At 43.0% G+C, this 24,073-nt stretch overlaps 2 protein-coding genes across 2 annotated transcripts; both read left to right on the plus strand.

Moving 5' to 3' along the window:
• The first annotated feature begins 168 nt into the window (after positions 1-168).
• Positions 169-10,107, plus strand: mknk1 (MAPK interacting serine/threonine kinase 1). The gene is made up of 14 exons (XM_029695621.1): positions 169-255; positions 992-1,054; positions 1,587-1,698; positions 3,527-3,718; positions 3,856-3,953; positions 4,799-4,878; positions 4,979-5,052; positions 5,392-5,496; positions 5,577-5,632; positions 5,761-5,856; positions 6,047-6,241; positions 6,557-6,721; positions 7,415-7,458; positions 7,764-10,107. Exons 1-14 carry the CDS (start codon positions 205-207, stop codon positions 7,999-8,001), a joined length of 1,569 nt encoding a protein of 522 aa, XP_029551481.1. The 5' UTR covers positions 169-204; the 3' UTR covers positions 8,002-10,107.
• Positions 10,108-14,448: 4,341 nt separating this feature from the next.
• LOC115151257 (transmembrane protein 275-like) lies at positions 14,449-15,227 on the plus strand. Its single transcript, XM_029695212.1, has one exon. It carries the CDS (start codon positions 14,449-14,451, stop codon positions 15,199-15,201), a length of 753 nt encoding a protein of 250 aa, XP_029551072.1. The 3' UTR covers positions 15,202-15,227.
• The last annotated feature ends 8,846 nt before the right edge of the window (positions 15,228-24,073 follow it).

Below are 24,073 nucleotides of genomic sequence, written 5' to 3' on the forward strand. Positions count from 1 at the left end.
TTTCTATGAATGAGAGTGCTGTCATACACCAGAAATTCCCTGTTATGAAATAGGGGAAGTTGTTTTGCAATAGCTGACGTCCTAGTGGCTTATTCTTTTCGTCCAATGAGTAAACTACAGGACAGGCAAGAGGCGGGGGCTCTGCGTTTAGCGCCTTACGTCACTAACTGGTTTCACTCTGTTGTCCACCGCAAAATCCACAGGATGACGGAGGCGCTGGAGGAGGATTTCGGCCTATTTGGACCCAGACTCCAGGTTAGATAGATTATTATTATTATTTTTATTTGTTTTAAATATCGTCAGTAATTCATAACGTCATTAGCAAGACGGAATAGGTGACATAGTAACTAGCCAACTTAAAATACTTAATGTTATCCAGCTTGCTAGCTAACTATGTACTGTAGGTAGCTAGCGCAAATTGATTTGCTTTGGCTTTTCATAACAAACTCATATGATACAATTATTTTCAGAACATCGTTATGACTCTGAGCTGATATAGGGTTTTCTAACTAACTCGACAGCTAATAAGGTCGACCTGTTATAACCTTACGAGTATCTTTACTATAGTTAGCTAGCTACTGTGTGTGATTGCATAGCCTGCTTTTGTTGACTGATTGAACGTTAGCTAACTAGCAGTATTTTTGCCGCCTCCAGTCTGGCACGACCAAGTCGTGGCTGCTTTCACCAGCATATTTGGAGCTGAGTTTTTTTGTTGTTGTTGGAATGACTCAATAACTCACACAATTATCCAGATAGGTTTGACATAGCCTACAACTAGCAGATAAACACCAACGTTACAAAACACCGCCCTGCATATGTGTGTAAGAAAAGGAATGTGTGTTCAAATGAAAACATCACATCACTGATGGAATTTCTTTGTGTAACTTTGAATATTCTCTCCCTGTTTCTGCCCCCCGCCGACATGACATTACTGTACTCACTAGTTACTCGAAAACGTGCTAGCTATCTGAAATGTTTCATTATTTTTCAGTTGGCAGATATGGTGAGGCAGAGCAGGGTGGCAGAGTTGAAAGCCTTCCAGCACTCTCTCCAGGTAACTCAATATTGCTGTCAGAAATAGCTAGCTAACTAGCTATTTTACAAACTTGTCATAGCTTGCGGTTTTGTCACACTTGTTACTTCTCTTAACTTTTCCTGTTACTCAGATAAGAGTAGCTTCTAGTAGTACCAGACTGCCAGCAATTATGCTTATCTTGGCGTTAAATCGGATATGTTGCATCATTTTCAGTACAAATATGCCTATGCTATCACTGGACGTGAAAGTGTGTTTGGGAACATCCAGGGTTGCATATCAGTGTACCCTATTGGCAGGCTGCCACAGGGGAAGATAACCTTGTTTTAAACCAGAAGCTTGGTTCTAATTATACTGTATTGCTATTTTATCTAGAATATTCCATATCAGTAGATTTGAATGTTTGTTTTGGGGCTGTTTGTTTAGGACTGCACTGGTACTTTAAGAACAAAAGTGACACACTGTGCTTCTTGTTCTTTCTGTCCCTCTTCACCGCCTGATCTCTCTGGCTCTGCTCTCACTTTCACACTTTCCCTCCCACTCTCTCTCTCAGTTACAGAGTAACTCTCTGGCCCTTGGCCCAGTAGGAGACAGCTGTGGGGGACAGCAGAATGTGGTGCCCCCCACTGCCACAGAGAGACAGCGCCTCTCAAAGGACCCTCCAGGTACTGCACCTCAGGCCTCTGACCAGGGCCCTATCAACAAAGCATCTCAGAGTAGAGGTGCTGATCTAGGATCAGTTTTGCCTTTTCGATCATAACGAATAAGATTATATGGACTGATCTTAGATCAGCACTCCTACTCCGATGCTTTGTGGATACTGACTCAGCTCCACAACCAGCTTCTTCTCACTGTCTGCTATTGGCACATAGCAGTCCTACATGTTAGTCGGTATACACATTGCACACACTACCTCTTGAGGACCCCCTTCGAGATATAATCCCGTTAACGGGATTGGTTGGACAACAACCAGTGAGATAGCACGGCGCGACATTTAAAAAAAATTATCTTAAAATTCAAGTATTATAGGGCATTTTAAAGATACTCTACTCGTTAATCCAATCACATTGTCCGATTTCAAAAAGGCTTTACGATGAAAGCAAAACATTAGATTATTTTAGGATAGCACCGTAGCAAAAAAAAGCCATTTTCCAAGCACGGATAGCCATCACAAAACCAGATATACAGCTAAAATTAAGCACTAACCTTTGATAATCTTCATCAGATGACACTCCTAGGACATCATGTTAGACAATGTTTTCTCCCCATAACTACCGGTGAATAGGCACATTCATTTACAGAAGAACTCATAAACGTTGACAGAATTTATAACAATTATTTAAAGAATTAGAGATAATATACTCCTTTATGCAACCACTTTGTCAGATTTCAAAATAACTTTACGGAAAAAGCACATTGTTCAATATTCTGAGTACAGAACTTAGAATTCAATGCAAGCTATACAGTTAGCCTACAACCACGGCGTCCACAAATCTCTAAAAATATGTTCGAAATATTTTCTTACCTTTGCTGATCTTCGGCGGAATGCACTCGGAAGGGCACCCACTTCCACAAGAAATTTTCATTTGTTCTGCAAAGTCCATCATTTATGTCCAAATTCGTCCGTTTTGTTGACCCATCCAGAACACTTTACAATGCCATGTGGCGTGGACGCAAATCCATAGACGAAATGTTCAAAAGTTCCATTACCGTTTGTAGAAACATGTCAAACGATGTTTACAATCAATCCATTAGGGTATTTTTTAACGTAAAATTGCGATAATTTTACAACCGGGCAATAGGTATTCATCCCAGAAGAATAATAACAAACAGCAAAGTCACGTGCATGCACGTCACGAGACACCTGTCCTCAGACTGGCCACTGATTGACTGAGCCACAATTTTCTGCCCGGTAACAGGTGACGGAGGAAACCAGTTCCTAAAGATTGTTGACAGCCAATGGAAGAGTTAGGAGGTGCAACGTAAATCCAATGTCACTGTAGTTTTTCAAGGGATTCAAAAGAAAAACTACATTTCTAATTTCTCCCACTTCCTGATTCAATTTTTCTCAGGTTTTTGCCTGCCATATGAGTTCTGTTATACTCACAGACACCATTCAAACAGTTTTTTCTATCCAAATATCCAAATATACTAATAATATGCATATTCTATTTTCTGGGCCAGAGTAGTAACCTGTTTAAATTGGGTACGTTTTTCATCCGGCCGTGAAAATACTGCCCCCTAGCCCCAAGAGGTTTTAAGCAATAATTTCTTTGCTTTCACATTGGCACATAGTTAATCCATTCAAGGATCTATCAATGTGTCACAGTTTTAAACAATCATTCACAATTTAAGAAAACATTTATTTTTGTTGATTGGCACATAGTCAGTAGATGTTAGTCAGTATGCACGTTGAAAACACTTTGCGATTCAAGCAATATTTTACAACATAACTGTGGTTGACGTGAATTAACAGTCAACTTGTTTATACAGAGGTGGAAGGTAGCCAGCCAGTAAGCGTCCCAGACTCAGCCAAACCAATGGAAGCCATCCAGCCCGTAAGCATTCCAGACTCAGCCAAACCAATGGAAGCCACCCAGCCAGTAAGCATTCCAAACTCAGCCAAACCAAAGAAGAAGAAAAGGAGGTCAAGAGCAACAGACAGCTTTACAGGAAACTTCAACGGTAATCATGTTGCACATAAATCAGACAAGCATGTCAAATGTCCAATCACTCATGTCATTCAAAATCTAGGGTTTTAATAAATGCACCCACACCATAGATACCAGAGACAGGCTTTTGTGTGCTTCTCTTTTCTCCAGACCTGTACAAACTGACAGATGAAATGCTGGGTCAGGGTGCATATGCAAAGGTCCAAGGATGCATCAATCTTCAGAATGGGAATGAATATGCTGTGAAGGTGAGTCAGAGGCTGCGTATGAAACGGTTCCCTATTTAGGGCACTACTTTTGACCAGAGGACATATGGGACTTGTGATGAATGTCATACATCACACTCAAAGCTTTTATTGTCATTCCAGGGTAGTTAAAGTATAATTAGTCACTCACTGATGCTGTTTCGACCCCAAACAGTGTTTTCTTTACCCAGTTTGTGGTCCAAACATTGTCCTATTAAACAGTTAAGCGTTATACCAGTGTGCCGATTAGCTTTTTGTTCTACGTTGTCCTCTCTGATCCAACACCTGGAACATCTTTTTTTTACAGATGTGCACGTATACCACCCACTAAGCCAATGATTTCTATATCTAATCCAAGATAGACCTACAGCCTGCCGTTTCCAATGGGAGCAAGTTAATCATAGTGGGCAGAGCACGAGCTAATGAGATCTTATTGGTGCATTCTAGCATGTAGTTGCATATTTCTGTTAGGGAACGCCTGTAAAGTGCGCTTGTGCAATAGCTCAATTCTCCCTTGGACTCCTAGACAACGTCATTTTTAGAAACTTTGGGAAAGGGTAAAGTCTACGAAACTTAGTCCACTCTGTTCCTAACAGATTCTAGTTTTGGGAACAGAAAACTGTATTGAGATCAAATGTTTCATTGATGAGAAAATGTGCAGAATGTCAGCCAAGATCCATCTGATTCCATCTTTTCCCACTGCTGGCCAGTGGGCTTCCTCTCATCAACATATTTTGTTGTGAGTGGAAATGCCAACTGGGTGCTTAAAATGTATACATCAGGCTCATTGTTCTGTGACTAAGCTTTCTTCACTCACTGATACCCGTGTCCATTTTGTTTTGTTTCAGATCATTGAGAAGAATGCGGGGCACAGTCGCAGCCGCGTCTTCCGTGAAGTGGAGACCCTTTACCAGTGCCAGGGGAACAAGTGTGTGCTCTTTCACTCTACAAAGTTAAACTTCTGAAGGTTAAATGATAATTACAAAAACAAATGTCACCCACTAATGTCTTCCTATTAACATTTTCAGGAACATTCTGGAACTAATTCAGTTTTTTGAAGATGACTCCTGCTTCTACTTGGTGTTTGAGAAGTTGCGCGGAGGTATGTCTTCTTGTTTTTACCATATTATCCCACTTTTGTGAGGGTGAAGCTGGGTCGTGTTCATTATGCACAAAATGGAAGAAAAAAGTCAACTTTGGAGATACTGCTATAACTGAACTTGTCCAATAAAAACAATGTTTTCTGTTGCAAAACATGGTGGTGCTTTGTGGCCTAATGAACATGACCCAGGTTACATGAAACTATTAGGTGTTTCTCTGAAAGCTCTCCCCTCTCTGCTCCTGAAAGCTCTCCCCTCTCTGCTCCTGAAAGCTCTCCCCTCTCTGCTCCTGAAAGCTCTCCCCTCTCTGCTCCTGAAAGCTCTCCTCTTTACCCATACAGGCTCCATCCTGACTCACATCCAGAACCGTAAGCACTTTGATGAGCTGGAGGCCAGCCGTGTGGTCAGGGACATCTCCAAAGCTCTCCACTTCCTCCACAACAAAGGTAGGACCCCTGCACATGGGGCTGTGCCTGTATAGAATTACAGTGTGATTGTTTCCTCGTGAACATTCTCTGTTCTACAGGTATCGCCCACCGGGACCTAAAGCCAGAGAACATCCTGTGTGAGTCTACTGACCAGGTAACCTTTGTTTCCCCCAATGTGCTACGGAACAACAACATACGTTTTCTGTAGAAAATGTCATGTTTGCCAAACAGTTATTGTGGATATAGCTAGTGAATGCCTGCTATTTTTCTCTTACTCTGCAGGTGTCTCCGGTGAAAATCTGTGACTTTGACTTGGGCAGTGGAGTGAAGCTTAGCAGTGCCTGTATTCCGATCACCACTCCAGAGCTCACCACACCGGTAAATACCACAACCTGAACCTATCTCTAACCCTGATATTTGTGTCTGTCTGTTCGTCTGGCAATGTCTTAATTGTCCCTGAGTGCACATTTTTTACTTTTACTGTAAAGAGTGTTGCGATTTTAAATGCACTTTTAAATCAAATTTGATTTGACATATGTCCTCACGGTGTTTGGTTTCCCCACCTCAGTGTGGCTCGGCAGAGTACATGGCTCCAGAGGTGGTGGAGGTGTTCACAGACGAGGCATCATTCTACGACAAGCGTTGTGACCTCTGGAGCCTGGGGGTCATCCTCTATATTCTGCTCAGTGGCAGCCCCCCCTTCACTGGTCATTGTGGGACTGACTGTGGCTGGGACCGTGGAGAGACCTGCCGCACCTGCCAGGTACACAAGTCATCACCAGTCTTCCTCAAACCCCCAGTTCACCTTAGACATCTACAGCACAATTTATTTTAATCCGTCTCGAAGGAACACAAACTCTGGACCTTCGAGACCGATTATAAAAAAATTATTTTAAAAATCTGTCATGCATTTATTGGTGTTATAACCATTATAATTCATAAGCACTTATAGTAATTTAGAAACTATTTCTAATTATTTATAACCATGTTTAATGACTGATTCATGTCATAAGTGAATGCCCAAAATATTTCACTATTCATGATTTTCCCTTTAATATGTTGTGTCCCACCCCTGCAGAAGAATCTGTTTGAGAACATCCAGGATGGCCAGTATGAGTTCCCAGAGAGGGACTGGGCCCACATCTCTGCCCAGGCCAAGGACCTCATCTCCAGGCTGCTGGTGCGGGATGCCACCCTCCGCCTCAGTGCTGCCCAGGTCCTGCAGCACTCCTGGGTGCAGGGGGTGAGTGTCAATTTCCTAACCCTTCTGTCCACTGTGTGGGTGTATGGTCATAACATACCACACCTGGGTTCAAATACATGTCTATTATTTGTTATAGAATACTTATTTGTGTATTTCAGTATTTTCTAATAATGTGGCTCGAATCACCTACTTCTATTGAAAGTATTTTCAAATAATTTCCTGTAAATGGCCTACTATTTTGAAATAAGTATTTGAAAATACATAATTTCAAATACCGAACAGACCTGGTTCAAATGCATGGGAATTTAATTATTTGTATAAATACTGTGTATTTGAGTATTAAAAAAAATACATACATGTCATTACTAAACAAGCGTTTCCAAATACATTCCAATACTACTTGTTTCAAATAAAAAATATCCAAATACTTAAGTTCCAAATTACTTTTGAAATCAATTGAAATACCCTGAACAGTATATGAACCCAGGTCTTTACTTTATATGTTGTTCCGGTGGATGTTAATATTCTAAAGTGGCTTTCTTGCCTTGTCTATTCTACACTGATCTAAGAAGGCTGAATGTGTGAAAGAGACATCCAAGAAACCAGTGGGCTTGTTTTCACCAGTACATTTCCTCCAAACTGTATATCTGTGAAGGAAAGGGTACAATTAAAATAAATGGATTCTGTTTTCCTCTTATATCTTATTTAAATGTGTTATTTATTTTCCCCTAGAATGCACCAGAGAGAGGTCTCCCAACCCCACACTTCCTCCAAAGGTAATTCACTCAGTGCTCATTTCACAGAATGTGCCGTACATTACAGCTAATTTCTTCTGTTATAAGACAGGCAGATGGCTAATAAAGTCAGTCGTTGAAGGGACGTTACACTTCAAAATCAAAGTTTGTTTTCCAGACCTCTAAAGTAGCATAATGGACTCAACTTGACATTTTGAGGCCTGAAAACATCAGACAAAATTAGATTTAGGAGTGTGCCTGACAAATTGAGTGTATGTCTCCTAGAGCTAAACGTGTGATCTATAATTTGATCAATCCCTGACTGATCGTCTGCTCGTTCTCTGCAGGAACAGCAGCACCAAAGACCTGACCCAGTTTGCCGCCGACGCCATCGCCTTCAACCGCCAGCTGTCGCAGCACGACGAGGAGCAGGAGGAAGTAGTCACCACCATTGTGACCTCCATGAGGCTCTCGCCCCCCTCCAACTCCCGGCTGGCTCGCAGACGGGCGCAGTCCAACGCTCAGCGCACCACCCAGGACTTCCTGCCTGCTGATGACGACAACCTCGACACTCTCGTCACCTGACCAGCTCCTGGTTTAACCCCAGGAAGACCCCGTTTTGGTGCTACTGCAGGCTCGGGGGTTCCCTCGCACCTGGTTTATCCTTCTAATATAGTCGTGTGCTTCTAAGATCCCTACAGGGTCAGATTCTCTGATTTAACGATGTCAGCCTTAGAACTGCTGCCAGGCTCTGTGTGCCTTCCCCTCTTTTGTTTTTACTCTGTTCCCTCCATCCTGGTGCTAGTCTCTCTTCCCCCCTGCTCTTCCTCTCTACGTGGTGTTTACCATGTCACACCATCTGAGATGGACGATAGCTGCCATTGGCAGCAGACTCCTGTGTAGCTTCACAGGTTGGTAGCATCATTGTCCAAGCTCTCGTCATGGCCAGTGGTCTTCTTATCACCTAGAAACAGAGAGACAGGAGCACAAAGGGAAGCACTTTTATCCTCTACTAAGCTAACACACTTAGTCCCAGCTTTGTATCGATTGCTGAGTCTGGTTTCAGTGATTAGTTTGGGTTGAGGTAATTTCCTGCATTTGATAATAACCTCAGTCTATTCAGACCGCAATCCCATATTAAGATGACAGAAATAAAGTCATTAGAATGGGTCTAAGCCTGTTCTAGTGATTATTTTTCTATGGTTAAGACTGCTAGTGATGGTTGCTTTATGCTAGCTATACTTAATTGCATGGTTATTTCCATTAGGAATGGATTCTTGATGTCCGCATGGGGCATTTAATACACATACAGTACATGTAGCTAGCCTGTCTTATTGTAAAAATCCTTTTAATTTTAAAAAACATTTTAATTTACGTTGTGTTGGTCAAGCTGTGAAAAGGTTTTGGCATTTATTTATAGTTACTGAATGCTGAAAAAGTAGAGCATTACTTTTCAGACACTTGGTAATGCTGTTTTTAGGGCTGGTCATACATAGGCTGTGAGGAGGGTTTCAAAACTTTCCCAAAATGTCCTGGTTTTTCCAGAAATCCCAGTTGTAGGATTTCTGGAACCAGCAGGGAAGAAGCATCCATCCTCAAATTTTTCATGCAGGATTTCTGACCTAACTGGGAATTTTTGGAATGTTTTGAGAATTCTGCAACCCAATAATGGCCTGGTATTCAGGGAATGGACTGTCCTTGATTATCCTAGTAAGCATTCTGGGGCCCTATTATTGACAGATGGGTCGATATCTACAGTATGTTGAGTGTGAGTGTTTGGCCTAGAACTTTTAAGACATTGTGCTTGTGGAAGGTGGGTTACTGAATGATTTGAGAGTGTGTTATTAATTTGAAAAGCATTTTGAAGATGTGAAGCATTTTATTATTTTAATGACCCTGAAATTCCATTTCCTATCTCCTTATCGAAACATCAGCTTCCTGGATCACTTCTATACTTTGGAATAACTCACTCGTCATATGTATTTTGAGATTATTTGAAATGACTGCATTTCATCAGTATTTTTATTTCAAACATATTTGAAGTATTGATAAACTATAAGGATTACCTCAGAAACCAGAATTGCACTAGCCTGGTTTCCAGTTTGTTTGTGTTATGTTCTCACTCAATGTCATGCAAAACATGACATTAGAAAGAGTTGACATGATGGCACAAACAGATCTGGGTTCCAAGCTAGAATTTGTATGACGTCTTTGCACATTTTTTCAAAATGATTACAGGACCATTCTGCCATTGCTTGCTTCAAATGTGTTTAACTTATTTTCAGTCATACCACTAATAACCTGGAGCTTTCTTTTTACGTGAATTAATTACTGTTTTGGCTATTCACACTTCACAGGATATTGTTAGAATCCGTTTAAGTGATTTTAGAAATCTGGAAATGTCTTTTTTGTTTTTTAATATTGTATTGTTTTTTTTAAACGTCCATAACTTTATTTTTTTTTTATATATTCTATATTCCAGAGGGGATGCCATGATAAAGATACCTTTCTGTGGCGGAAAGGGAATTATAGTTTTATATCAGTTTTTTTAGTAATTGTTTTGTTTGTGTATTGTTGGTTGGTTTGTCAGCAAATGTATCTGAAAAAGTGTGCCAAAGAAACCATAGACTGATAGAAATAACTTGTGACGACTGTGAATGCCAGCATGTCACATTAAATTAGTATGTAAAATGGCTTGTACCCAATACCTGGATCTCCCCCGGTTGCCATGGATACTCCATCGCTATAGCAACTAAGGGGCCTTCCTAAGCGGCCACGGACTCGCTGTCAGAGAGGGTGCAACACATTAGGTATCTCCCAGTGGCTATGGTAAAGCCCTCTCACTCTCATTAAGGCCTTATGCAAGTGGCTGGCTCTGTCCCAAATGGCACCCTAGGGCACTACATAGGGAATAGGGTGCCATTTGGGATACATACACTAAACTCAAATCAGATGGGATAAGATATATTAATTCGCATAAGCTATACAACTAAATACCTTATAACCTATGTTACAATGTTGCACATCAATAGTCCCTGTGGTATGCTGTTTTCCCAATAAAACCCATTTCTTATGAAATTCTTCTTTCTCTGACTTCTAGGCAGAACTCTGACATCATGTAACAAGTTAGTTGACTGTTCTTCTAGGTTCAGTGTGAGTACATAAACAGAGACTGCTCCGTTTATGGCTGGAAGAACTGATTGAATGGGTTTATTTCGGGCCCATCACTCACCAGTTGCCTATTGTAGAGTTTGAATGAAATGGGGACAAGGATGATTGTGATTCACCTGACCACACTGAAGAGAGGAGGAAGGGGGTTGGTCTAGAGCGCCTAAAGGAAGAAGGTAACAGTGAAGATGTACGAGCAGACACTTATGGTCCCGTGTAGCTCAGTTGGTAGAGCATGGCGCTTGCAACACTAGGGTTGTGGGTTCAATTCCCGCAGGGAGTAGCTTTGGATAAGAGCGTCTAGTAAAATGTTATGCCATCAACGAGGGGGATATACACACAAGCTGGAAAGAAAGACATGAATCATGCTTTGTTGCACTGTATGTTGGGTGGATAGTTCAGAATCGTGCTTTGTTGCAGTGGTGGAAAAGTACCCAATTGTCATACTTGAGTAAAAGTATAGATACCTTAATAGAAAGTTCCTCAAGTGAAAGTCACTCAGTAAAATGCTACTTGAGTAAAAAAAGTAGTATTTAGTTCTAAATATACTGAAGTATCAAAAGCAAATATAATTGCTAAAATATATACTGCTCAAAAAAATAAAGGGAACACTAAAATAACACATCCTAGATCTGAATGAATGAAATAATAGTTGAATGTGCTGACAACAAAATCACACAAAAATAATCAATGGAAATCCAATTTATCAACCAATGGAGGTCTGGATTTGGAGTCACACTCAAAATTAAAGTGGAAAACCACACTACAGGCTGATCCAACTTTGATGTAATGTCCTTAAAACGAGTCAAAATGAGGCTCAGTAGTGTGTGTGGCCTCCACGTGCCTGTATGAGCTCCCTACAACGCCTGGGCATGCTCCTGATGAGGTGGCGGATGGTCTCCTGAGGGATCTCCTCCCAGACCTGGACTAAAGCATCCGCCAACTCCTGGACAGTCTGTGGTGCAACGTGGCGTTGGTGGATGGAGCGAGACATGATGTCCCAGATGTGCTCAATTGGATTCAGGTCTGGGGAACGGGCGGGCCAGTCCATAGCATCAATGCCTTCCTCTTGCAGGAACTGCTGACACACTCCAGCCACATGAGGTCTAGCATTGTCTTGCATTAGGAGGAACCCAGGGCCAACCGCACCAGCATATGGTCTCACAAGGGGTCTGAGGGTCTCATCTCGGTACCTAATGGCAGTCAGGCTACCTCTGGCGAGCACATGGAGGGCTGTGCGGCCCCCCCAAAGAAATGCCACCCCACATCATGACTGACCCACCGCCAAACCGGTCATGCTGGAGGATGTTGCAGGCAGCAGAACGTTCTCCACGGCGTCTCCAGACTCTGTCAGGTCTGTCACATGTGCTCAGTGTGAACCTGCTTTCATCTGTGAAGAGCACAGGGCGCCAGTGGCGAATTTGCCAATCTTGGTGTTCTCTGGCAAATGCCAAACGTCCTGCACGGTGTTGGGCTGTAAGCACAACCCCCACGTGTGGACGTCGGGCCCTCATACCACCCTCATGGAGTCTGTCTCTGACCATTTGAGCAGACACATGCACAATTGTGGCCTGCTGGAGGTCATTTTGCAGGGCTCTGGCAGTGCTCCTCCTGCTCCTCCTTGCACAAAGGCGGAGGTAGCGGTCCTGCTGCTGGGTTGTTGCCCTCCTACGGCCTCCTCCACGTCTCCTGATGTACTGGCCTGTCTGCCGGTAGCGCCTCCATGCTCTGGACACTACGCTGACAGACACAGCAAACCTTCTTGCCACAGCTCGCATTGATGTGCCATCCTGGATGAGCTGCACTACCTGAGCCACTTGTGTGGGTTGTAGACTCCGTCTCATGCTACCACTAGAGTGAAAGCACCGCCAGCATTCAAAAAGTGACCAAAACATCAGCCAGGAAGCATAGGAACTGAGAAGTGGTCTGTGGTCTCCACCTGCAGAACCACTCCTTTATTGGGGGTGTCTTGCTAATTGCCTATAATTTCCACCTGTTGTCTATTCCATTTGCACAACAGCATGTGAAATTTATTGTCAATCAGTGTTGCTTCCTAAGTGGACAGTTTGATTTCACAGAAGTGTGATTGACTTGGAGTTACATTGTGTTGTTTAAGTGTTCCCTTTATTTTTTTGAGCAGTGTACTTAAGTATCAAAAGTAAAAGTACATTTAAAATTCCTTATTTTAAGCAAAGCAGACGGAACGATTTTCTTCTTTTAAAAATGTACAGTAAGCCAGGGGTATGCTCCAACACTCAGACATTTACAAGCGATGCATTTGTGTTTAGTGAGTCTGCCAGATCAGAGGTAGCAAGGATGACCCCGTTCTCTTGATAAGTGAGTGAATTAGACCATTTTCCTGTCCCGCTAAGCATTCAACATGTAACGAGTACTTTTGGGTGTCAGGGAAAATGTATGAAGTAAAAAGTACATTCTTTTCTTTAGGAATGTAGTGAAGTAAAAGTTCTCAAAAATAGAAATAGTAAAGTACACATTTCCCAAAATCCTACTAGTACTTTAAAGTATTTAGTTAAGTACTTTATACCACTGTGTATGGGATGGTAGTTCAGAATCATGCTTTGTTGCATTGTGGGTAGTTCAGAACAAAGAGTGGTACAGTTTATCTGGGCTATATGTCTGGATGGTTTTCTAAGCAAGCAAAATTTCACAGTGATTCTATCATAGTTTGATTATATCCAAAGCATTTGCTTAATTAATAATCAAAATGAACAATAACTATCCCCATAATACATATTGGGCTCTTTCAATTCCTGCCCAAAAAATATAATTTGCTTTCATAATCAATTTCTACAGATATCTCTAATCCCTTTTTTATTTTATTTGTTTAAATACACTTGTCTGTGTTGGTTTGTTCATCCGTTCGTCTCGCTGTGTTCATCAGTGAATGACGCTCATATGGCGCCCCTAGTGGTTAACCATGCACGACACTCATGAGCGCTCTCCTCTTTTCCTCTGTCGTATTCCACCTGCTTGGGTGAGCGAGCTCCCGAGAGAGTGTCATGGAAAGTCCACGACTCGATATAAATGAGAGGCACCCGAAGGGAATAGTGTTGTGTTGTGAACTATGGGACTCATCACATGTAAGTAAAAGCAATCGCTGTCCGTGACGTATTTCTTTTCATCACAGATAGAATATTTATATTTTCTGTTCTGAATGAATTGTCCAATGCCAGTCAGTGATTTTAGAATATACGTTGATTTTTAAACGACAATTTAAATGAAATAACTCCTGTAATAGTACTGATATTTTTATTGTTTTATCAGGGTAACCTAATGTGTCAAAATGCTCCAGTTTATTGGCTATGTGTCAGTCTAAGACGTATATTTATGTAGTCTAATACACTTTTAACCATGTAATTTAAGACCAATACCTCTTGAAAATGTAAATGATCGGCTGCTTGCATATCAGAAGCCAGTGTACTTGTTCATTGTGTACTTAGGAACATATATATCTGAACAGAAGACAAGAAACAAGAAACATCAATATGTTGCAGAGCTGAAGATAATAATACCGTTGATTTATCTAGTCTGTAGCATTTATAACTCGTCATGTATACATAATGCATCAGCTTTTCTCCCTCAATGTCAGTTGCCTTTAGACCTGTGTGACAATGATCTATTTTGTAGAAAACCTATGTCTATGACAGGAACACATCATCTGACTCTTCTGTCTATCTCTTGTAGGGCAGAGAAAACTCAGACCTGTCCTGCATTTGGGCTGGATTATGTTGTCATTAATCAAGACTATTAAATTGTATTTTAGCTGACACCATAAAATAATTCAGTAATATGCAATCCCAAAAATATCTGAATTAGACAGTATACAACATAAAGCCTGGAGAGATGGTCCTTCCCGATAAGAGCTCGGGGCCCAAAACGTTATTCGGGAAACGGCCCCAGAGTCTCCCCTCCCCGGCCCTGTGCTGCGCCTGTGGCCTGTGCATTATGCTTGCGGGCATCAACATCACCCTGGTGGGGGCCTTCGCTTTCAAGTCCTTCATCCCCACCAGCAACCCACCCATCGTCATCGGGCCCCTCCTCCTACTGGTGGCCCTATCCTTTTTTGGAGCGTGCTGTGTGTGTGGGCGGCGGCCACCAACCTACAATGCCGGCAAGGCCAAGGGGGACGAGAGCTGGGGTCGGACACGGATAGGGGCCGGCGTCGCATTTGAGATGGAGACGAGCGAGCACACGCCGCAGGACACCACTGCTGTGCAGCTCAGTCCCACCAACTCTCAGAGCTCCTCCCACAAGTCTAGTAACTCCGCCCATGGGGATACCCCTGCAGTAGGGGCCTGTGAGGATGGCCCCGCCCCCAGGGCCAGTGATCTCACCAGCTCAGAGGCCTATGATATAGATGTGAGACCTGATGACCAGCTCTTGACCTCTGAGGACCAGCTCTTGACCTCTGAGGACCAGCTCTTGACCTCTGAGGACCAGCTCTTGACCTCTGAGGACCAGCTCTTGACCTCCGAGGACCAGGTCTTGACCTCCGATGACCAGGTCTTGACCTCTGAGGACCAGGCATTGACTGCTGATATTGAAGATAAGGGGGGCATCCAGATGATGGCACTATACAAGCCTTGCCCAACGTAGCATGGCTGTCTACTGGCTATTACATAAACTGGTACTATATATCCTGTGTGACAATGACCTGTGTGTATATATATTGACTTGCCTAGTTAAATAAAGGTTAAATATCCCTCTGGTACTATAAACTGGTCCTATATACTCCTCTGGTACTACAAAGTGGTACTTTATACTTCTCTGTAGCCACTGGAGTCTCCGGTCAACCTGGAACTTTTCAGGCTCATTTGCAGGAATTAACTAGGCCATCATAAAAGTGATGAACGTAAAAGGTGATGTAATGAATGTTCAAAATACAAAACAAATCAATAAGTGCTACTTTGCCTGTTTTTAAATCACTGTTATAGCAGGTATTCAAATGTAACCTCGTCCACAGGCATAATTTCTACCGCATATACGGAGCCGGATGGAGGACGAGATGAATTAATACGTGAACGAGGTGTTGACTAGATTATCTCAGATATTATGAGAGCAAATTCTGTCAGTCAGTCTCAACGTATTGTAAGTTCAACGCTGCATCTCAAATGGCACCCTATTCCCTACATAGTGCACTATTTTTGACAAGGGCCCATAGGTTTTTGGTTAAAAGGAGTGCACTATAAAAGGAAAGAGGGTGACATTTGAAATGCAAACAATTTGAGAGAAGATGAAGAAGAGGAGAACTAAGCCACTGATCTGGTGTAGATTGATCTCCCTGTCTGGCTGTCTGGCTGAGCTCAGTCATCAATGTTAGAATAAATACTGTTAATCTTGTTGGGATGACTCAGATGGTTTACTCAGATCTGGGGACTGTAGGAGGGATGCGGGCTTCATTTACAGCCAAACCGCCTTTAGTGAGGATACAGCTCATATGAAGTACAGTTCAAGTCCACATGCATCACTATAAATCATCACTATATGTCTAATAAATAACTGTGTTTATTTACTGAAAATAACTCTGATCTAGTTGTGACTTCATGACGTGGGCCAAAAGTTCCATCCCACCTGAACATCCTGAAATTCCAGGCATTTTCAAACAGCGCTTACACAAAAATCTTTTTCACAATTTCATAGTGTTATTTCAACCTCATAATGTGGAAATATAATTTCACTTCAATGCCCCTTTAAAGCATAAAAAAAACAGTTCACCCAAATAACAAAATGACATGTACTTTCCTTATATATGACTGCTTTAGCCTGTGACTGCTGTCATTTTCTTTGGCTCTTTGTACTGACTACAAGTGTTGCATTGTAATATTAATGTATAGTACAGCGTAAACATATCTGTCCTTTCTATTTTATTCTTATATGCTAGGATGAAGGAAAGATGTTAGGTGTGGATTTTGTCAATCCACAACAAACAAAATCATGACACGCTGGTTAAAGTACCAAAACCAATTGTGAACCAACAATATACATTTGGGGGTATGTCGAAACACACGTTAAACATTCATAGACATTTAGCTAGCTTGCTGTTGCTAGCTAATTTGTCCTGGGAGATGAACATTGGGTTGTTATTTTACTTGAAATGCATATGGTCCTTTTTTTTTTACTGAATCTTTGTAGAAGTCCTAGACCATTAATCATATCATGACTCTGTACTCCTGCTTCCTGTTTACAAGAAGAAGCTAAAACAGGAAGTACCTGTGTCTCGCTCCGTTTAGAAATGGTCATCAGGACTGCTTTGCTAGCACTGATTGGAATATGTTCCGAGACTCCGCCGAAAACATCGACAAGTTAACCACCTCTGTCACCAGCTTCATAAGGAAATGCATCACGAACGTTTTCCTTACAGTGAAGGTTCGCCGCTTCCCTAATCAAAAATAAGACCAAGGAGCTGATTGTGGACTGCAGAAAATGGGGGGGTGGGGGGTCTGCAGTGGAGCGGGTCGAGAGCTTCAAGTTCCTCGGTGTCCAAATCACTAAGGATTTAAAATGGTCCATTCACACGCGTACAGTCTTAAAGAAGGCGCGACAGAGCCTCTTCCCTCTCAGGAAGTTGAAAAGCTTTGGCATGGGCCCTCAAATCCTCAAAAAATTCTGCAGCTGCACCACTGAGAGCATCTTGACTGGCTGCATCAATGCTTGATATGGCAACAGCAATGCTACAGAGGGTGGTGAGGACAGCCCAGTACATCACTGGGGCCAAACTCCATGTCATGCAGGACCTCTATATCAGGCGGTGTGAAAAGAAGGCCCGGAAAATCGTTAAAGTCTCTAACCACCCAAGCCATTGACTGTTCTCTCTGCTTCCGCACGGCAAGCGGTATCGGTGCATCAAGTCTGACACCAACAAGCTCCTGACCAGCTTCTATCCCCAAGCAATAAGACTGCTGAATAGCTAACAGAATGGCTACACAGACTATCTGAGTTGACCCTTGAATTTTTAGTTTTTACTGTCTCTATGCACACTCACAGGATTCTACATATGCACACACACTGACACTCCAACACACACATAACTTATACTGACTCTATATGTAACAGTGTAGGTTCCGTCCCCCTCTTCGCCCCAACCTGGGCTCGAACCAGGGACCCTTGCACACATCAACAACTGACACCCACGAAGCATCGTTACCCATCACGCCACAAAAGCCGTGGCCCTTGCAACACAAGGGGAACAACCACTTCAGGTCTCAGAGCGAGTGACGTCACCGATTGAAACGCTATTAGCGCGCACCACCGCTAACTAACTAGCCATTTCACATCGGTTACACTCACCCCCCTTTTGACCTCCTCCTTTTCCGCAGCAACCAATGATCCGGGTCACGGCACCAATGTAACAGTGTAGGTTCCGTCCCTCTCTTCGCCCCAAATCGGACTCAAACCAGGGACCCTTGTACACATCAACAACTGACACCCACGAAGCATCGTTACCCATTGCTCCACTAAAGCCGCGGCCCTTGCAGCGCAAGGGGAACAACCACTTCAGGTCTCAGAGCGAGTGACGTCACCGATTGAAACGCTATTAGCGCGCACCACCGCTAACTAACTAGCCATTTCACATTGGTTACACACACACAAATACACACTCACATACAATCAAAATGTACGCTGCTGCTACTCTGTTTATCATATATCCTGATGCATAGTCACCTTACCCCATACATACAGTATCTACCTCTATCACTCCATGCACATAAATATGGTATTAGAACTGACCCTGTATATACCCTGTATATAAAATGCAGCACTTGTAGTCGGTACAAAGAGCCAAAGAAAATGACAGCAGTCACATTCTGCATCCCAAATTGCACCCGATTCCCTATGTAGTGCACTACTTTTGACCTACTTTTGACTTTTGACCTGGTCAAAAGTAGTGTACTATGTAGGGAATAGGATGCCATTTGGGATGCAGAATGTGACTGCTGTCATTTTCTTTGGCTCTTTGTACCGACTACAAGTGCTGCATTTTAATATTAATGTATAGTACAACGTAAACATATATCTGTCCTTTGTATTTTATTCTTTCTATGCTAGGATGAAGGAAAGATGTTGTAAAAGAGGACAATTGACTATTGAAAGTAATGTTCTGTAATGTTTGTGCAATGAAAGTGATATGTATAATTGCAAACACTAAGAACCATTTGATATGTTCTTCTGAAAAATGTACGTACATAAAGAAAATAATGTTTGCACCCTAAAAAACTGGCTCAGATATGTGGAAAGTTGTACAGGTCAGATATACTGGAGGACAAACATTCTTGGGGTCTAAAGTAGCTAGCCTCGTGCACCAGACTTCCTCCCCCTAGCCTGGGAACGAGGTTAACATGTAGCTTACACCAGACTTTTTCGTAGGCTAGGTTGTAGGAACCTCGTGATGGGCTTACACCAGACAAAGTTTATAACATAGGTGCACAGATCAAGAGACAACTAGGAGTAATCAAGGTGACAGACAGTGACATATTCAATACCGCCTTGCGCTCTCTTGCCTGCATCTAGCTGATCTGGGGTGTAATCATTAGTCCAAACAGTTGCAAACAAGAGTTTCTATTGAACAAATTCAGGTAGGTTTATCCGCGTTTCGTTCCATTTGTGAAATATTTTTTCAACAGAATCGGCAGAATGAATATACTCCTGATCATCCGCACACAAAAGCTCACGTTCATAGCAGCCACATACAAACAGCATCATCACTTTGCTCGTTGTATAATTCCTTCTCACATCTACATGCTCTCCTCCTCTCACCTTTTCCCTTCACTCTCTGCTGCTTCTCCTTCATTTTTGAAGAAATTCATTCGTAAAAAACTGTTCAACTATTGTCATTCTCTCTCTTTTAGTCAACTACTCACCACATTTAATGCACTGCAGTGCTAGCTAGCTGTAGGTTATGCTTTCAGCACTAGATTAATTCTCTGATCCTTTGATTGGGTGGACAACATGTCAGTTCATGCTGCGAGAGCTCTGATAGGTTGGAAGACGTCCTCTGGAAGCTGTCATAATTACTGTGTAAGTCTATGGAAGGGGGAGAGAACCATGAGCTTCCTAGGTTTTGTATTGAAGTCATTGTACCCAGGGAGGATAGAAAATAGCTGTCCTTCGGCTACACCATGATGCCCCGCAGAGAGTGCTGTTGAGGCTTCATTGCAAAACAGTATGTTTTAATCAGTTATTTGGTGACTCAGTTATGTGAATATATTTAGTATAGTTGTACCTAAAAAGGATACCTTTTTCATTGTTTCACTAATAATTTTTTCTGAAATTCACTGAGTAGGATGGTCCTCCCCTTCCTCCTCTGAGGAGCCTCCACTGCTGCTCACTACATTCAAGTTGCTTGACACAGGCGTTTCAAAGAACTGTCAGTCAAGGCGAGCTCATGATATATGCTCCCTGCCCACTCACCCTGTCTTTTCAAACTTCCTGGTAGTTAGCAATGAGAGAAAAAGTAATTTTCAGAATAACTGTTCAGGTCCTTTAACATGTAGGTGACACCAGGCTTCCTTCCCGTTGCCTGGGGACGAGGTTAACATGTAGGTGACACCAGGCTTCCTCCTCGTTGCCTGGCGACGAGGTTAACATGTAGGTGACACCAGACTTCCTCCTCGTTGCCTGGGGACGAGGTTAACATGTAGCTGACACCAGGCTTCCTTCCCGTTGCCTGGGGACGAGGTTAACATGTAGCTGACACCAGGCTTCCTCCCTGTTGCCTGGGGACGAGGTTAACATGTAGCTGACACCAGACTTCCTCCTCGTTGCCTGGCGACGAGGTTAACATGTAGCTGACACCAGACTTCCTCCTCGTTGTCTGGGGACGAGGTTAACATGTAGCTGACACCAGACTTCCTCCCGTTGCCTGGGGACGATGTTAACATGTAGCTGACACCAGACTTCCTCCCCGTTGCCTGGCGACGAGGTTAACATGCAGCTGACACCAGACTTCCTCCTCGTTGCCTGGCGACGAGGTTAACATGTAGCTGACACCAGACTTCCTCCCCGTTGCCTGGGGACGAGGTTAACATGTAGCTGACACCAGACTTCCTCCTCGTTGCCTGGGGACGAGGTTAACATGTAGCTGACACCAGACTTCCTCCCCGTTGCCTGGGGACGAGGTTAACATGTAGCTGACACCAGGCTTCCTCCCCGTTGCCTGGCGACGAGGTTAACATGTAGGTGACACCAGACAGTACATGTTTCAGACAGGCCAGTATAGTCTAGACCAGGCAGAATGTGTGGACAGTTCTGTCTAATCAGAGAGGAGCAAGCCTGAACAGCCAATGCGAACAGCCAATGCAAACAGCTCCTTCAGCTCTTTCCCTAGCATGATGCCCAACACTACCACTTGACATTTTACGCAACAGCTGGTGGCAAGACGAGATTGTTTACTCATCCACCATCCACAAACACAGCTAGCCACACAACTACACATTACAAAAAGCAGAGATCACAGCAGACAAGACTGTCCACAGAGGAAGATGACACAAAATGGCCATCTGGTATCACAATAACACAGTACAGATCTGGCGACTGACGTTGTTGGCAGTCTTGAGATGGAGGAGGGACAGCACAGCAGAAGTTAGGATGATTTCTGTTAGTTGTGATCTAATTTGGCTAGGATGCATTCAGAGAAGATTAGATGTGTTATGATGAGCCACAAATGCATCCCAAATAACACCCATTTGGGACACAGGCACAGTGGCCTTAGATTCATTCTATACCTTCATGGGAATATTCATTAGATATTGTCCATATCGCAATCACTGGCTCCAATAATTGCTTACAGAGAGAAATTCTAATGTGATTTGGATGCCATCTCTCTGTCTCTCCTCTCATTGTGGGCCAGTAATTTGTGGATTAAATAATGTTGACATTGAGACTAAAGGCCTAATCACTTGGTTGTCAGGGGCAGAGCACAAGACTATTGGCTAGATAATTCAGAAAGACATTGCATCACTCATTAGCCCTGTGCTAAGGACCATTACAAATGTATTATGCAACACTTGTCATGCAAATGTGACGCTTTGAATAAAGAATGCATTCATAACTCTGACTTAAATAAAACTCGGAGGTAAGTAAAGTGGGGTATTGGAAATACAAATATGTGGGTTTGATAATGTGTCATTCTGATCATTCTCAATGTTGTCATCAGAAAAAAAGAGCAGTATGCTTGGTTGAAACCACAGCATGTGAGCGGAGTGGAGCTGGAGCGGAGCAAGGAGCTGAGCTGGAGCTGGAGCTGGAGCGGAGCAAGGAGCTGAGCTGGAGCTGGAGCTGGAGCGGAGCAAGGAGCTGAGCTGGAGCTGGAGCGGAGCAAGGAGCTGAGCTGGAGCGGAGCAAGGAGCGGAGCAAGGAGCTCAGCGTGCCCAATTTGACTGGAACAAGGAGCAAGATTCCCAAAGTCTGTAGCGTTGGATTTCTCACCCGCTCCAGTTTCGCTCCAGTAGTGCTCACTTCACGAGCCCAGGGCTTGCCCGTCCCAGCATGCATTTGTAGTGTACTTGTGTGCTGCTATAAACCTTGCTTTAGTTACTGTCATGGAATTCGCTAAATATTTTAACCAACTGATAAAACACATGTGCTAAAATCAAGGAGACTTACAAAGAGAGGACCAAGAGCAAGATAGAAAGTGTGGTGATGTAGGCTGGTGTCCATAACTAAAGAATCATTGTGGAATCTGAAAAGACACTTTTTCCAAAAGCATGATGGTGTACTTAATATGTGCACATGCTAAAATAACGGAACGAGATGGGGAGATAACTACTTTGCTACAATGACACACTTAGTTATCTACACAATAGGCCATAATTGATTTGGCCCAATAGGCCTGCCATATTCCCACACTCAAGGAGCTTTCCGTTTTGATTGTGAAATTTTGCCTAAAAACCTTTAGGCCGACCTATATATATGTTTTTTTAAACAACTCTGCATCTCTACCCAGCCTGGCAAGAGAGGCCAACATGGTGTTTAGCATCTGCAGTAGTTCTACTAGTGTGGACAGGATATTCTCTGCTGGCCGGCTCTCCAGGCACCATCGTATGAGCCTGAAGCCCCAGACTGGCCAAACTCCTGTTTCTAAAAATACATTCTAAAAATGAATTCAAAGGCACTAATAAGTCACTTTTGGTTTTAATTTCTATTTCATTGTAAGTAAGTGTCAGCCTATATGCGCAATTTATGGACTATAATGATTTAATACAACGAAATGTTGTTTAATGTTGAACGCTGTATGTCCCTTCCAGCCTATTGTGTCTCACTCACAAATCCTTCGCAATGTATTTCGTTGTAGGCTATATAGCCTTAAGATAATTGAAATAATATAGCCTAAAAAATTCATTTTCGTTATTTTTTAGGCTCCCTGTCTGTCTGGCTATTTGACATTATGTTTGCTTCTTACATTCAAATACTTTTCTTTCAAAACATTATGGTTTGGTTTCAATACTTAAAAACAATTGGTAGGTCCAGGTAGTCACAAAAATAGATGGATGTTGGTTAAATTGTGATTTTAATGAATGGTGCTAATTTGGAGCAGCAATTTTACCTGTGAGTGCTGCTTAGCAGTTTTTATCGGAGCGGTAGGAAAGGACATCGAGCACCAGGAAAGGATATGGAGCACCAGGAAAGGACATGGACCGTTAGGAAAGGACATGGAGCAGTAGGAAAGGACATGGAGCACCAGGAAAGGACATGGAGCAGTAGGAAAGGACATGGAGCACCAGGAAAGGACATGGAGCACCAGGAAAGGACATGGACCGTTAGGAAAGGACATGGAGCATCAGGAAAGGACATGGAGCACCAGGAAAGGACATGGAGCACCAGGAAAGGATATGGAGCAGTAGGAAAGGACATGGAGCACCAGGAAAGGATATGGAGCAGTAGGAAAGGACATGGAGCAGTAGGAAAGGACATGGAGCACCAGGAAAGGACATGGAGCACCAGGAAAGGACATGGAGCACCAGGAAAGGACATGGAGCACCAGGAAAGGACATGGAGCACCAGACACTCAACTCTGCTCACATATGCGCTGGTTGAAACACATCGTACAGCATTGTTACAACTCAGGCAAGAGTTTTAATTGAAAGTCAGACGAAGTTTATTGATCCTCTGTCTCCATCTAGTGGATATGAGTGGGGGGGAGACACCAACAGTTAGTTTGTATGTAGTGTACAATTTAGTCACTAGAGGGAGGTCTAACCATTCATAGTGCAGAACAGAAGGCAGATTGTGTGAGTGGAAAGCTTGTACTAAAGCAGGGGTGTCAAATTCATTCCATGGAGGGCCTAGTGTCTGCTAGCTTTTGGTTTTTCCTTTCAGTTAAGACCTGCCATCCAGGACCCCTATACCAGGCTGTGTCAGAGGAAGGCCCTAAACATTGTAAAAGACTTCTGCCACCAAGTCATAGACCGCACGGCAAGCGGTACCAGAGCACCAAGTCTGGGACCAAAATGCTCCTTAACAGATTCTACCC

The sequence above is a fragment of the Salmo trutta genome, chromosome 17 (assembly GCF_901001165.1).
Source record: "Salmo trutta chromosome 17, fSalTru1.1, whole genome shotgun sequence".
Classification (NCBI taxonomy): domain Eukaryota; kingdom Metazoa; phylum Chordata; class Actinopteri; order Salmoniformes; family Salmonidae; genus Salmo; species Salmo trutta.